The following is a 12,755-nucleotide window of genomic DNA, read 5'->3' on the forward strand; positions in this document are numbered from 1 at the left end:
ATGCACAGAGTACATCGGCCGTTCTAAGCACCCCGAACAAGAACCGGCTACCTACCGTGCTGCGCTGCGAGGGCAGATCACTGTCGAGGGACGCAGTGGAAGGGGAGACAGAGGGGATGACCCAGTGCGGTTGACTGAGCTTTCCACAGGGGGAAAAAAAGTACAAGGGAAAAATAACGCTCCCTCCTAGGGTTTTCACAAGATAATGAGCACATTTGGGAAAGGAAAGGGGATTTAAATCCTCCAACCCCCAGTGCCTCTACATAATGTTTGATTCGGGGGTTTCCAAATGACAATGATTGGGGTTGTACCGAAAGTTATCAAGAACTAGGGAAAACGAAGGAGGAACGAGCTGGAGAAACTGTATCTGATGAGGCAAAATGTCTTTAAAGGAGGAGCAGAAGCATTTCCAGTACTGAGTACCTTGTAAGATAGGCCTGTGACCTAAGCTGGCAAGGAAATGTCATATTCGAATACTAAAACAAATAATTAGATATTTTACAGAAAGGAACATGTGATTTTCTGTGTTATAGCTTAACATAACTTTAGAAAAGTTTACAGGATATTTTTGCAAATACAAGTGCACATGAGTAACTTGGTGCGTCAGCAGGGCTGATGTGCCACAACATGTGGGATTAAGCAGAGTCGCTGCCCTACAAACACTCTGGAACTGCCCTCTGTAACCTCTCTCAATATTTAAATTGTATTGGAGGAATCTGGAAGCAGAAAAGATTTTTTAAATGGTAGTTAGCAGGGCAGTACGAATTTCCAAAATGATCTATCTAAATTCACCGAGGAATTGGTTCTACAACTGCATTACCAAGAAGTCTGATTTCAGGCAGAACCGAGTGGCAATTTTCCTTAGATAAAGACCATATTATCAGATCTAATTAAGACTATATATTCTGGAGACTTTCATTTTACTATGCTCTGGATCCCACTTCACTATTTCCCAAATCTTATTCCAGTTGCTAAACAGCATTACAGTTTCTCTAACTGCAGGTTTAGCTCTCTAATAAAAGACCAATGCAACAAATCCTATAGTCACTACTCTTCAAATTCTTTCTCTTGTTTTCATCTAATTTACACTGATCCTAGGGTTATTAGTGCCTGTGTTTTAAAATGCCAACATTTGCCAGGATGCCTGCCCCATCTAGCCTGCTGTTGATGTCTTTTGCTTTCTGTGGAGGGCCGTTTCCTTTGTGCTAAAAAGAAAATCACAAAGTCCACGTATGCGCTTTAATAGCATATATTAAAAATATACAGGGAGTTCCTCCCCCCCGCCATTAGCTGAAAGAGGTGCTTTTTTGTTTGCATGTTTAAAACCAGTCTAAATGCCAGCTTTTGTTTGCGTTGTGCATTCTGTCCTTACTGGACTATGCATGAGAATGTGCCTCAACTCCTGCATAGAGAGCGTAGGCAAGCCACGGTTCCCCAAAACGATTTTTTTAAAAGGAGCTGGGACACTCTGCTCTATTGGCAGAGCAGTGAGCTTTGAGAGGCTGGTCCTTAAAAGGAAACTTTCTTAGAGCCCCCGAGGCATTTCCATAGCGGTGGTTGCAGCAAGCTTTCTATTGTCAGCCCTGTTGTTTGATCTTCCTCTCGTAATTACTTTTTCCAAGGTACTTTTCGTACCTTAAGTTTGTCACACACCCCGCCTATTTAGAGGATCAGCACTTAAGTGCTGTCACAAGGGGGTCTGCGGCAAAGTCTCGGGAGTTTTGTTTGTTCATTTTTTGGTTTGTGATTAATCAGGTGAAGCATCTCGGATGTAAGAACAATGACTGAAACAGTTTTTCTGCCGTGCTGGGGATCATCAACCTCAGGAACTGCTTGGGGTGAAAAATCCAAGCGCGTGCTAGTTGGTTTTGTTCAATGGCAAGCTGGGGTTTCAGGAGTGGCCAGTGGGTAACTCGGAATTAACCATTCTGAAATCCTGGCAGGTCCCAGTGGAAACAGTGAGCCCTTATTGTTAATGCTGCAGATGCTAGGGTCAAGTTAAGATCTAATTTCTTTAAAAAGGAAGTTTTGGAGCTTTTCATTAGAAAGTAGTAGTGAAAGCAGCTAAAATATTTAAAGATGTATGCCAGTGGATTGAGCACCGTTCCTGGCATGGGGTAAAAGGGCTAGTCTAGCTCCCCCCAAAAACCCTGGGATCCAAACTGTCTGTGTGAGGGGGTGGGATGCAGCAAAGAGAAAAGAAAGGAGAACAGAAGAAAGCAGTAGTGGGGAGACATGGCTGCTGATCGCTGTGGTGGAAGGAAACTCACATGCCAGGAAGAGATGGGCAGCGGGAAGACACCGAGGAGGGATGGGGTGCCAAAATATCTTCTATATCAGATCACAGATACAACAACAGCCAAGGTACAGGTTTCACACAGGCTCACTCAGCCCAGCGGATATGCCCTTTGAGATCTCAGTCCCAAACCCTGTGCCCTCGTGGTCTTCCTTCTGCACAACAGGACTTCTGCAGGACTGCAGTTGGGCACCTTCAGGAATGATATTTTCTTATTGCCAGAAGAGTTGAGTATCTCCTGCTGAATTTCTTGCAAGGAAATGTGGAAAGTAATGTTTTGGAGTACTTGTCCAGGGATCATCACCATCTGCAGGATTAGAGCTGTAGCTGCATTTAGTTTCACCCAAATTCTTGAAGCTTGAAAAGCTTGAAGTTGAAAATCGATATTAGTTAGCTCAAAACAATACTAGCAGAATACTGCAGCCTAAAAATTAGTAAACTGATCAGGATTTAACTCCAGAATTGTAGGGATTTTAGGAACACCCTGCTAAACGCTGCGGGCCATGCTGGTTTGCTTAGATAAAGGGACAGAGCTGTACATGATGGATTTACTCTGTTGTACTCGTTGCCTTCCTTCTCTTTCCCCACCTCTCCAAATTATGGTTCCATATAAGATCAATTTGTCTAAACTGCTGATCACTGGGTTTAAGAGGAACAATTTTCTGCAGCTCCTTCACACTGGTTTGAAAGGAAAAAAAATACCAAACATTCTGCTTAATTAAGACCTAAAGAGGCGGTGCAAACTTTTGATGATTAATTGAAGCATGCTTTAGACTGATGCATATTTAGTTATTATAATGTGATAATTTTATCTTGTTATACAAACTGCTCCCTTTGGGAACATGATTTAACACTGCAAACACTCCGTGTTTATTGCATTGTTCATTATGAAAAATACACAGACTAAAAACCACAAGGAGATGTACAGTATCTCTGCGGTGGGTGCAGGGAGTACTTCTTCCACCTGTAATGACACAACCCAGGGGCAGAAAAACACAGTGTTGGAACTCTCACAGTAGCCCTCCCTATGAAGAGTTGAGAAATCAGAAGAGCAGAGGCTGGAAATTCAGATCTTGTACTGTGTGTGGACGAGTATGTCTTTCTGTTACCTTGGTGTAATTATGGAAGACAGTGGTACGGATGTTCTGCTGAAAACTCTCCTGTTACTATTCAGTTGTCTCTGTGCCAACTCCTCTTTGTTTCACCTGCAGGAGTACCCACGCTACCTGTCATAAGCGTGACAGATCTGAGAACATGCTAAGCACATTGCAAGAGCAGGTCATAAAGTCACAAGCCCAGATGGAGGAAAAAAAATACAGTTGTTAAAAAATATTTTCTTTCACTTCAAGATGATCCGTACCAGGACTAGCAAATGTTATTTTTGTACTTTACAAACGTGCGTCAGCCTAGCTATGTGAGCCCTGAAAGTGATGGTGAATGATCTTCATCAGAAGAGCTGCTCCAGCGAGAGCTCACATGATGGACACAGGCATGCTGTCAGGATGAGCTCATGTTACCTAAGCGGATATGCTAAGCTGGACTGCCAGCAAAAGTTTGTCTGTGAGCAAAGCAGAAGATCGCCAATGCAGTATACTGATGTAGTTATTGTGGAGAAGCTTCCTTAGTGCAGACCTAATCAGAAAAAGATTTGAGACAGATAAGCAGTCTCAAACTACTGGATTTGAAATTCCCCGCTTCCTTGCTTTCTTGTTGCAGTAGGTTCTTCTTGCTGAGTGCTCTAGGGACGTGGATTTGATACGTTTCCCTGAAAGGAGAACAAGAGTCTGGTAAAGTGATTTTTAAAGAATTTGGCTTTGCAAAACAAAGGTCTGTGAAAAAGTGAGAGGAAGCTTATCTTGAATGGAAGATTTGAGTTACTGGTTTCGGATTATTCCAGTTTGTATTTAGCAAAAGACAGTGATTAAGTCACCAGCCTTTGGCTTTCCTTATTTTACACAATCTTAATCTTTTTTTTCAAAGTTATGACTTCCCACGGCTGTGGATTGTAATGGTAGAAATACTGGACTATTACTCTTCTGTTAATGTTGCAGTCCTCTTTTTTAGTCACTAAGCTTAAAACACCGTAATGAAACATCCCTATTAGTTATTTTCACAACTTCTGCTCAGATCTCTATTGCAACTAGTGTCAAGAAGGAAAGCACATGATCAGGTCTGGACCTTTATCATTGTCCCCAGCTGTGGTCCATACCTGTAAGCCATAGGATGGCTCTGGTCCTTTTCTCTGCCGTTCTTAGCTTCACTTGAACCTAAACGAAAGGGATTGGTTTTAGCCCACTGGGCTGCAGAGTGCTTTTGTTGATGGTCTGTAGAGAATTAGTCACAGGATATTGGATGTTTTCTTTTTTCACCTGATTAGTTGCATTACAAGAAGTTAGAGTTGCATCAAAAATTTACTTGGGCAAACCTACACTTGAGGCAGCAAGGGTAACTTAAAAGTGGCACATTAGTGTACTGTTCCGGGAAGCGCATACTGTGAAGTACTGTTCTTTCCTGGCTGCTTTATGTAGCTATAGTCAGCTAATCCTTCTGTAGCCATGTTCCTGAGTCTTTTAAATGGAAGAGGCATCTAGTTTTAGTATTACTGCTACTATTAAAAGGACTATATTGTATATGACCATTCTTTGATGACTGGGGGAGAAGGGAGTAGAAGAGAGAAATAATCCAAGTTCTCTGTATTTAGGCAGACTCTTTCTCTCCCTTTCTCCCTTCTTTCTTTCAAAATGATGAACATTTTGATTAGTAATGATGATGTCTTCTGGATATGAGCTGCCTCTTCCTGGAGATGCAGGCAGCAGCTGGAAGTAGTTTGTGGACCATTCTCTGCTGTTTTATTCACTATCATCAGATCCATGGACCACAAGTGAAGCAATGCTACTTCAAAGGATTCCCCATGAGGTGGTGGTGAAGTTCTGCTGGTCAGGGCATGGGAAGACAATAACTTGACAGAGTAGGTGCCTCTCCCTCTCTTCTTCTTGCCAGGTACTTAGAGGAAGTCTTTGGCAGAAGGAAGTAGACTGAGCCTTAGTGTCCTGCATAATCTCCTGCAGAGTTGTATGTAATGTGGCTTTTCATGTAGACAGTTGTTGCTGCGGCTAGGATGCTGTGTAATTGAAAATGGACAATTGTGTGGTCTTTCTCATCACCCATGGAAGACAGTTAGTGGGTGTCAGTGAACAGGGAGGTGAATGGTAGCCGCAGTGCTTCCCCTGTGAAAGCCCCTGAGAATCCCAGTGATGGAGCTCTGTGCTTCTCCTTAAAAACTGAGCCCCAGATAAGCCAACCTGCTTCAGAAAGAGGTACTTGTGGGGGATTGAGCTTGGCTAGATGCCAGATGCCCACCAAAGCTGCTCTATCACTCCCCTCCTCAGCTGGGCAGAGGAGAGAAAATATAACGAAAGGCTCGTGGGTCGAGAGAAGGACAGGGAGAGATCTCTCACTAATTACTGTTGTGGGCAAACCAGACTTGACTTGGGGAGATTAATTTAATTTATTGCCAATCAAATCAGAGTAGGGTGATGAGAACTAAAACCAAACCTTAAAACACCTTCCCCCACCGCTCCCTTTTTCCTGGGCTCAACTTCACTCCCAAATTCTCTACCTCCTCCTTGCCCCAGTGGCACAGGGGGACGGGGAATGGGGGTTGTGGTCAGTTCATCACACGCTGTCTCTGCCGCTCCTTCCTCCTCAGGGACAGGGCTCCTCACACTCTGCCCCTGCTCCAGCTTGGGGTCCCTCCCATGGGAGACCATCCTCCACGAACTTCTCCAATGTGAGTCCTTCCCAGGGGCTGCAGTTCTTCACGAACTGCTCCAGCCTGGGTCCCCCCACGGGTGCCGTCCTTCAGGAACAGGCTGCTCCAGCCTGGGTCCCCCGCGGGGTCACAAGTCCTGCCAGCAACCCTGCTCCAGCCGGGGCTCCTCTCTCCATGGGGCCACAGGCCCTGCCAGCAGCCTGCTCCAGCGTGGGCTTCCCATGGGGTCACGGCCTTCTTTGGGCACATCCCCTTGCTCCAGCGTGGGGTCTTCCCCAGGTGCAGGTGGAGATCTGCTCCAGCGTGGAGCTCCATGGCTGCAGGGGCACAGCCGGCCTCACCATGGGCTTCACCATGGGCTGCCGGGGAACCTCTGCTCCGGCGCCTGTAGCCCCTCCTGCCCCTTCTTCTGCTCTGGCCTGGGGGTCTGCAGCGTTGTTGCTCTCACATGTTCTCACCCCCCTCTCCGGCTGCAGTTGCTGTTGCTGTTTTTTTCCCCTTCTTAACCCTGTCACCCCAGAGGTGCTGCCACCACCACTGATGGGCTCGGCCTTGGCCAGCAGTGGGTCCATCTTGGAGCCGGCTGGCACTGGCCCTTATCAGACACAGGGGAAGCTTCTAGCAGCTTCTCACAGAAGCCGCCCCTGCAGCCCCCTCACTACCAAAACCTTGCCACGCAAACCCGATACAGTACTCCAGCACCGACTTTGCCAGTGAACTCTCTTTCAGCTCTGTAATTTTCTTTTTTCACTTATGACAGTTACTCTCACCAGAAACGAAGGCTATTATAAAGGTATCACTGGTAGATCTTCTTCTTCCCAGAGATAATATACTTCTTATCAGTAGGAGAATATACGTTGCTGTTATCTGAAACAAGAGGTTTCCTTTGGCTCACAGAATCATCTCTTGTCCTGACACATTCAAGGGGGCAAGTTCAGTCTGTAAGGAATTGGTTTATTATGGCGCAAAGGCAGCCGAATCAGGACGCCTTTGTAAAAGCTTAGTACTTCAAATGGCTCAAGATAAAAATGGTGGGAAGAGCCCCTTGGCCGTGCTGGAGTAGTTAACATCCTGGCCAAGAAGGGTCCGGAGAGAAAGCTGTGACAGCACCCTGCGCTCCGGCGCGTCTGCCCAGCCAGCTCACGGGCAGGCTTCTTGACCCTCTAGATGGCTGGTGATAATTTTGGCCAAATTGTTTTGATTTCCCTTGATGTTCAGTATATGAAACATTTATAATATTGGCAAATCCCACTCTGAAGGATAAGTGATAAAATACGTTAAACACAAATCTGTGTTATAACTTAGCCTTAAATATAGATTTAATGGTAGACAGTCTGATTAAAACTAAAAGGTCATTATTTTACATTGTACAATTTTATTTGTAGCTATAAATCATAACACAATTTGTGGAAGGAAAAAAGTTATTAAACTGGCAATATTTATTCCGTTAAGGTGAATAAAATGCAGCACATAGTTCTGAGTTATGATAGCTGGGGAAAGGAGCCAAATCACTCTGCTAAAAATTAGTTTGCCAGTAATTCTACAGAACAATGACAGCGTAGCTTCAAAAACAAATCCTTTATAGGGAAATGGAATGGCTGCATGACAGACTCTCTGAGCTATGAATTCTCCACAGCTCATGGACCAGGAACTGCTTTAACAGTTAGTCTTCAGGGATTTTTTTTTTCCCCCCAGAAGTTAGACAATGGCTGCTGTCTGTAATGGAAAGGTCACGCTGTGTGGTAGACTGGACATAAGAACTGTAGAATTCTAAGTCAGAAAGATTCCTGCTAACTTACTGTCTTGACCTGTTTAGGAGGCTTAACTATTCACTGCCTCCATCTGTGAAGCTGGGGTGGGAATGATGACCACAAGAGGATTTTGCTAGCACTTTAACGATAGGTCCTGGGTTTTTTTCACATGGCAGAAGGCATACATGCCACATTTGTAACGCATATTAGAGAAGAGCTCAAAAGAGACTCGGGAACTCTGTCCAAATTAAAGTTTGACTGATAAGCATGAAGACTGGAAAGTAACCTGGCAGACCTTACCTCAGTGCTGCATCTTCCTTCTTGCTCGAGTCTGTGTTTCTGTGGCTGCTATATTCACACGGAAGCTCAGGGTGTTTTTACGCTAGTCATTATTTCGAAACAACACTGAGAAGGGGTGTTTCATATTCCTTCTTATTTGGAAGAGGACTCTTGTCAGAGACCTGCCTTGGTGCAGTACCTTCTGGGTGTGTTTCATCCCCAGCTTGCTGAGCAGAACATCTCAGGGGCTCACTACAACAGACTAGGTAACAAGAACAAAGCAGCAATACTCATTAAGCCTCTAGTCTTGGTTACTTGTTTAACAAAGAGTTGTACACTCTTAAACAGGCTAAAAAGCGCTCAAGATTTCCAGAGTTTTTCAGCGATGCATCATTTTTTAAGCTAATAATCTTTTCCAGCCATCTTAGAAGCATTGCCAGTCTGCTGAGCCTGGCTGGCACAGGTCACTGGCTGCCCGGGGAGGAGGCTGGTGGTCACAGGCATGCACGGTTCTGCTCTCAGACAGTGAGGAAGTTAGAAATGAGATGAGCCGGTGCTGGTTGTGTCTAAGAGTACGTGTGCAGATGTCTGAGGAAGGTGTTTGCATCTCATGTAAACATTGTTCTTATATTTTTGTTGTAGAAGATGATGTGTCAAATGTACAAATAATGTGTGCCTGGTGCCAGAAAGTTGGAATCAAGCGCTATTCCCTGAGTATGGGAAGTGAAGTGAAATGCTTCTGCAGCGAGAAGTGCTTTGCAGCTTGCCGAAGAGCATATTTCAAGAGAAACAAGGTAAGAGAAATAAGGAAAGCTGTAATCTACATAGACATAGCTTTAATCAGGCCCAGCCTGGGTCTCATTTAGCATCTAATAGAAGCTCTTTTCTTTTGTTTTCTCTGTTTCACGTAGTCTCTCCTCTTTCCATCTGTATTGTCTGTTGGACTGTCAGCCCTTTACTAACCTTGTTTCTTTCAGTTTCCTTCAACTCAATGCTTGGGTTTTGTGAGAGTCAGGGAATTTTAATACTAATAAGCATTAACGTAAGAGTCCTAATTTGGCCTTAGAGTCTCAGGTTACTTGCTACACATACACAACTAAGAGGAGGTATCATGGAAATAGAGTAGAGGAGGGTTGCATATAATAGTGTCACTAAGTCCCATGGTGTTGGGATCATGGCCAGTGGGTAAATGCTTTTAGGGCCTAAGTCTGGGTCCTATCACAATAGTGGACATCTTTCCTCTGCTGCTAGTGAGCTCTAGTTTCATTCTTGTAAAGTGTATCATTACTAATAAATTATCATTGCTGCAAAATTCAGACACTACACAGTTTTGGGGTTGGGTTAAGCAATGTTAGAACATCTAGAGTAGCGTGAAAACTCCTCCTACTCAATTTAAATTTAACTCTGTCTAAAATTAGAATGCAATCCTAATATTGAATGTCTACAAAAATTGCTGTAATCACTGAAGTACAGTGCCTGAAAATGCCCTCTAGGTTACTTCAGCAGCTGTTTTTCTGCAGCAGAACGTGCCATATGTCATTTAAAGAAAAATAATGAAGGAATGCTCCAGCATTTTTAGTTGTTGAAAAAGTAGCTGTGTCCTTTTGGTGCTTAATAGTGTGAGTCCTTGGGTAGCCTTTATTGTCTTAGAAATGTTTATTATTCATAAACTCCTTTACATTTTAGTTTTCTAAATGATGCCATTTTCCCTCATGCTACAGAACATTCAAAGCCTGTCAAGTTCAAACTGAATTCAGGTCTCTAGATCGGTCTTTTACATCTGTGGTAATAACAAATAAGTACATATGGTTCTAGATTCAAGATGCAATGTTATAGCAAATTACCCTCCTTTATAAATTTGGGTCACATCATGCTGCCAAAATAACAAAACAAAACAAAACAAAACAAAAAGAAAAAAGGAAAAAATGCCTGAAGAATTAGGTTGCAAAAATCAGTAGAGTGGAATTTTAGTGGCAGTCTTGGAGAATCAAGCTCATAATGTCTACTGGAGCAGACAGGCAAGTTAAAGTCATGTGAGTCTTCTGCAAGGAGTGGTGTTTACATCCATTTTATCCCCTAGAAAAAGCATAGAGGAGGGAAATACATGCTGCTTAAATGCTCCTTATTTGAAAGTAAGTTCCCATTTATGTATGTGTGTGCACACACATGCACATTTATGCACATGCAGTTCAATGTGCCTTACAATGTGTAAGATGCTCTGGGGTGACAGGATCCAGATAGCTGTCAGCTGATGCTCCCATGACTTTCAGTCACAAACTTACATGGGTAAGACAGTCCACAGTAATGGAAGCATTGTCAGTGATCCAGGTTAGGTGGTCCAGTGTGTCCAGCACTGATGAGTACCAGATAATTTGGGAAACCTTGAGGATGCAGATGAAGGAACAACCAGTTTATAGTGAATTCTGTTTCATCTGCAGCTTGGATCCTGAAATAGGAGGTTTAGATCCCCTACTAAATGAAAATAAATACATGTTAACATAATGCATAGGTGTATGTCAACCTTCTACTAACCCAGGGGTAATAGGATCAGTAATAGTCTATGGCCATGAATTCTAAATTGGAGAGGTACGGATTTGATGGATGGACTGTTCAATGGATGAGGAGTTGGTCAGATGGTCACATCCAGAGGGTAGTGGTCAACTGCTCAGTGTCCAGACAGAGATCAGTGACAAGTGATGTCCCTCAGAGGTCCATAGTGGGACCAGTATCTTTAATACCTTCATCAATGACACAGACAGTGGGATGAAGTGCACCCTCAAAAAGTCTGCAGATGACACCAAGCTGAGTGGTGCAGTTGACACACGTGAGGGATGGGATGCCATCCAGAAGGGACCTGGACAAGCTCGAGGAATGGGCCCAGGTGAACCTCCTAAGGTTCAACAAGGCCAAGTGCAGGGTCCTGCACCTGGGTCAGGGCGACCCCTGAATTTAATCAGTCAGGCAATATATGAAATAGTTCCCTTTTACATGCCTTACAGTTTATTACCCATGTGCTTTGTTGGAGGCCTGCTTGTACTTGTAGTATGAGAAAGGATGAATTAGAGTATCTCATTCCCCTGGTTCCCTTTCCTACACCTTTGTTAACTTTTCCTGGAAGCTAAAAGATCCTGAATATTTCCATCCAGAAAGCTCTCTCTATTAGTTATTTTGTATGTATCTAAGTAACAATAGACATTCCTAATCTTTTCATAAAACATCATATCCCAGTGAAATGCCCTATTCTTCACTAAAGAGGTTGCAAATTAACAAAATGTCATATGGGAGATCTTGGCGAAACATGGTGAGATAACGTATAATTGATAACATGTTGGTTGCTGCATTGGCTCTGCTTCAAAGCCAAGCCAGTGAGTCAAATTTTTTTCCTCTTTGCACCTGTGGAATCTGGAAATGCACAGCATCTGACTGAGCAGGAGAAATCTGGAGCTGCCCCTTGCATGTCTATTTATGGCATTAGATGATCAGGGGACAGAATATTTTGGAAATGCTGCCATTAATTAAGACAGGTACAGTAGAATTCAGCAGACCCTCATGCTTCTTGTTTTGTACTTCATCTGTTAGAAAGAGTGGCATCTTGAGGAACAAGATCAAAGGAACCAGGCTGCAATAGTTTCAGATTTAACTGCTGACCTTTAATCTGTTATTACTAGTCCAACAGTGTACCTGTCTTCTCCATGAGTCTAATGCTTATTTATGTATTTGAGAAGTTACACCACTCTACACTTTCTCATTTTTCAAACAGAGGAGTAAAATAGTCACGTTTCACTGGCCTTGTGTATCTTTTAAACAGCGGATCTCCACCACAATATAGTGTTGTATTACGTTAAATATGTACAGCTGCTGCATTTCTGGGAACTGATAGGACTTTGTGGTCACTTCATTTAAGGCTTGAATTTCCTAATGGATTGTGTTAAGCACTCTTCCCTCCCTCCTGTAGATAGAAATGCTGTAATAAGCGCTTCCTTAAAATGATAGGACTATTTAAACAGTAAAGAATAAGTCATCACTAATGTTTCAAAATGACACTAAGTAATGCTGCAAATTAGCTGTCCCCGAATGCCAATTGCTGTGCTCAGAATTAGGACGTTTGTTGTCACCCTAATAACAAAATCCTCTCCCATACACAGGGCAAACGCACGCTGAAGCGATGCATGCCCACAGATTCCCGGCTGGGAGAAGGCTTGGCACGAGACCACTTTGAGGTGCCCCCGGAGAGCAACAAAAGTGCTCCAAAAAGCCCCAGGTTAGCTGGGCACTGGCTGCTCCCAGCCTCTAACTCCTTCCCAACTCTCTCCCGCAGTAGGTTTAGCAAGACCTTGCTGGCCTGGGGAGTGTTTGAACCCGAGCAGTGCAATTTGAGGTGCACATCAGTCCTTCCTGCCTTCGTCCCAGCGGAGTCGTGTCCGTTTGTGCTCCAGAAGCTGTGCCCCTGCACCCTCGGCATCCGTACGCAGCCAGGGTTGCCAGGAGGCTTCGTGGCCGGGCCAGGGTGTTTGTAAGGAAGAAGTCTTGTGCAATTCTAAGTTGCTCTTTTCGTAAGAAATGCAAATTTTGCCCCTGGTATCCTGCAGTCGTGACCATTTAAAATTACCTATATTAGCAACTGTGCTTTGCAAGGATAGATATATATATGTTTTGA

General features: G+C 43.8%; 1 protein-coding gene across 1 annotated transcript in view; it reads left to right on the plus strand.

The window, feature by feature from the left end:
* SOBP (sine oculis binding protein homolog) overlaps positions 1–12,755 on the plus strand; it is a gene marked incomplete at both ends in the record, with an annotated part of 101,824 nt that overhangs the window by 16,160 nt on the left and 72,909 nt on the right. Inside the window, one exon of the mRNA XM_081997419.1 lies at positions 8,741–8,892. Coding sequence (XP_081853545.1) covers positions 8,741–8,892 — 152 coding nt within the window. The remainder of the gene's footprint in view (positions 1–8,740; positions 8,893–12,755) is intronic.

Source organism: Phaethon aethereus (assembly GCF_964289735.1).
Source record: "Phaethon aethereus genome assembly, chromosome: 3".
NCBI lineage: Eukaryota > Metazoa > Chordata > Aves > Phaethontiformes > Phaethontidae > Phaethon > Phaethon aethereus.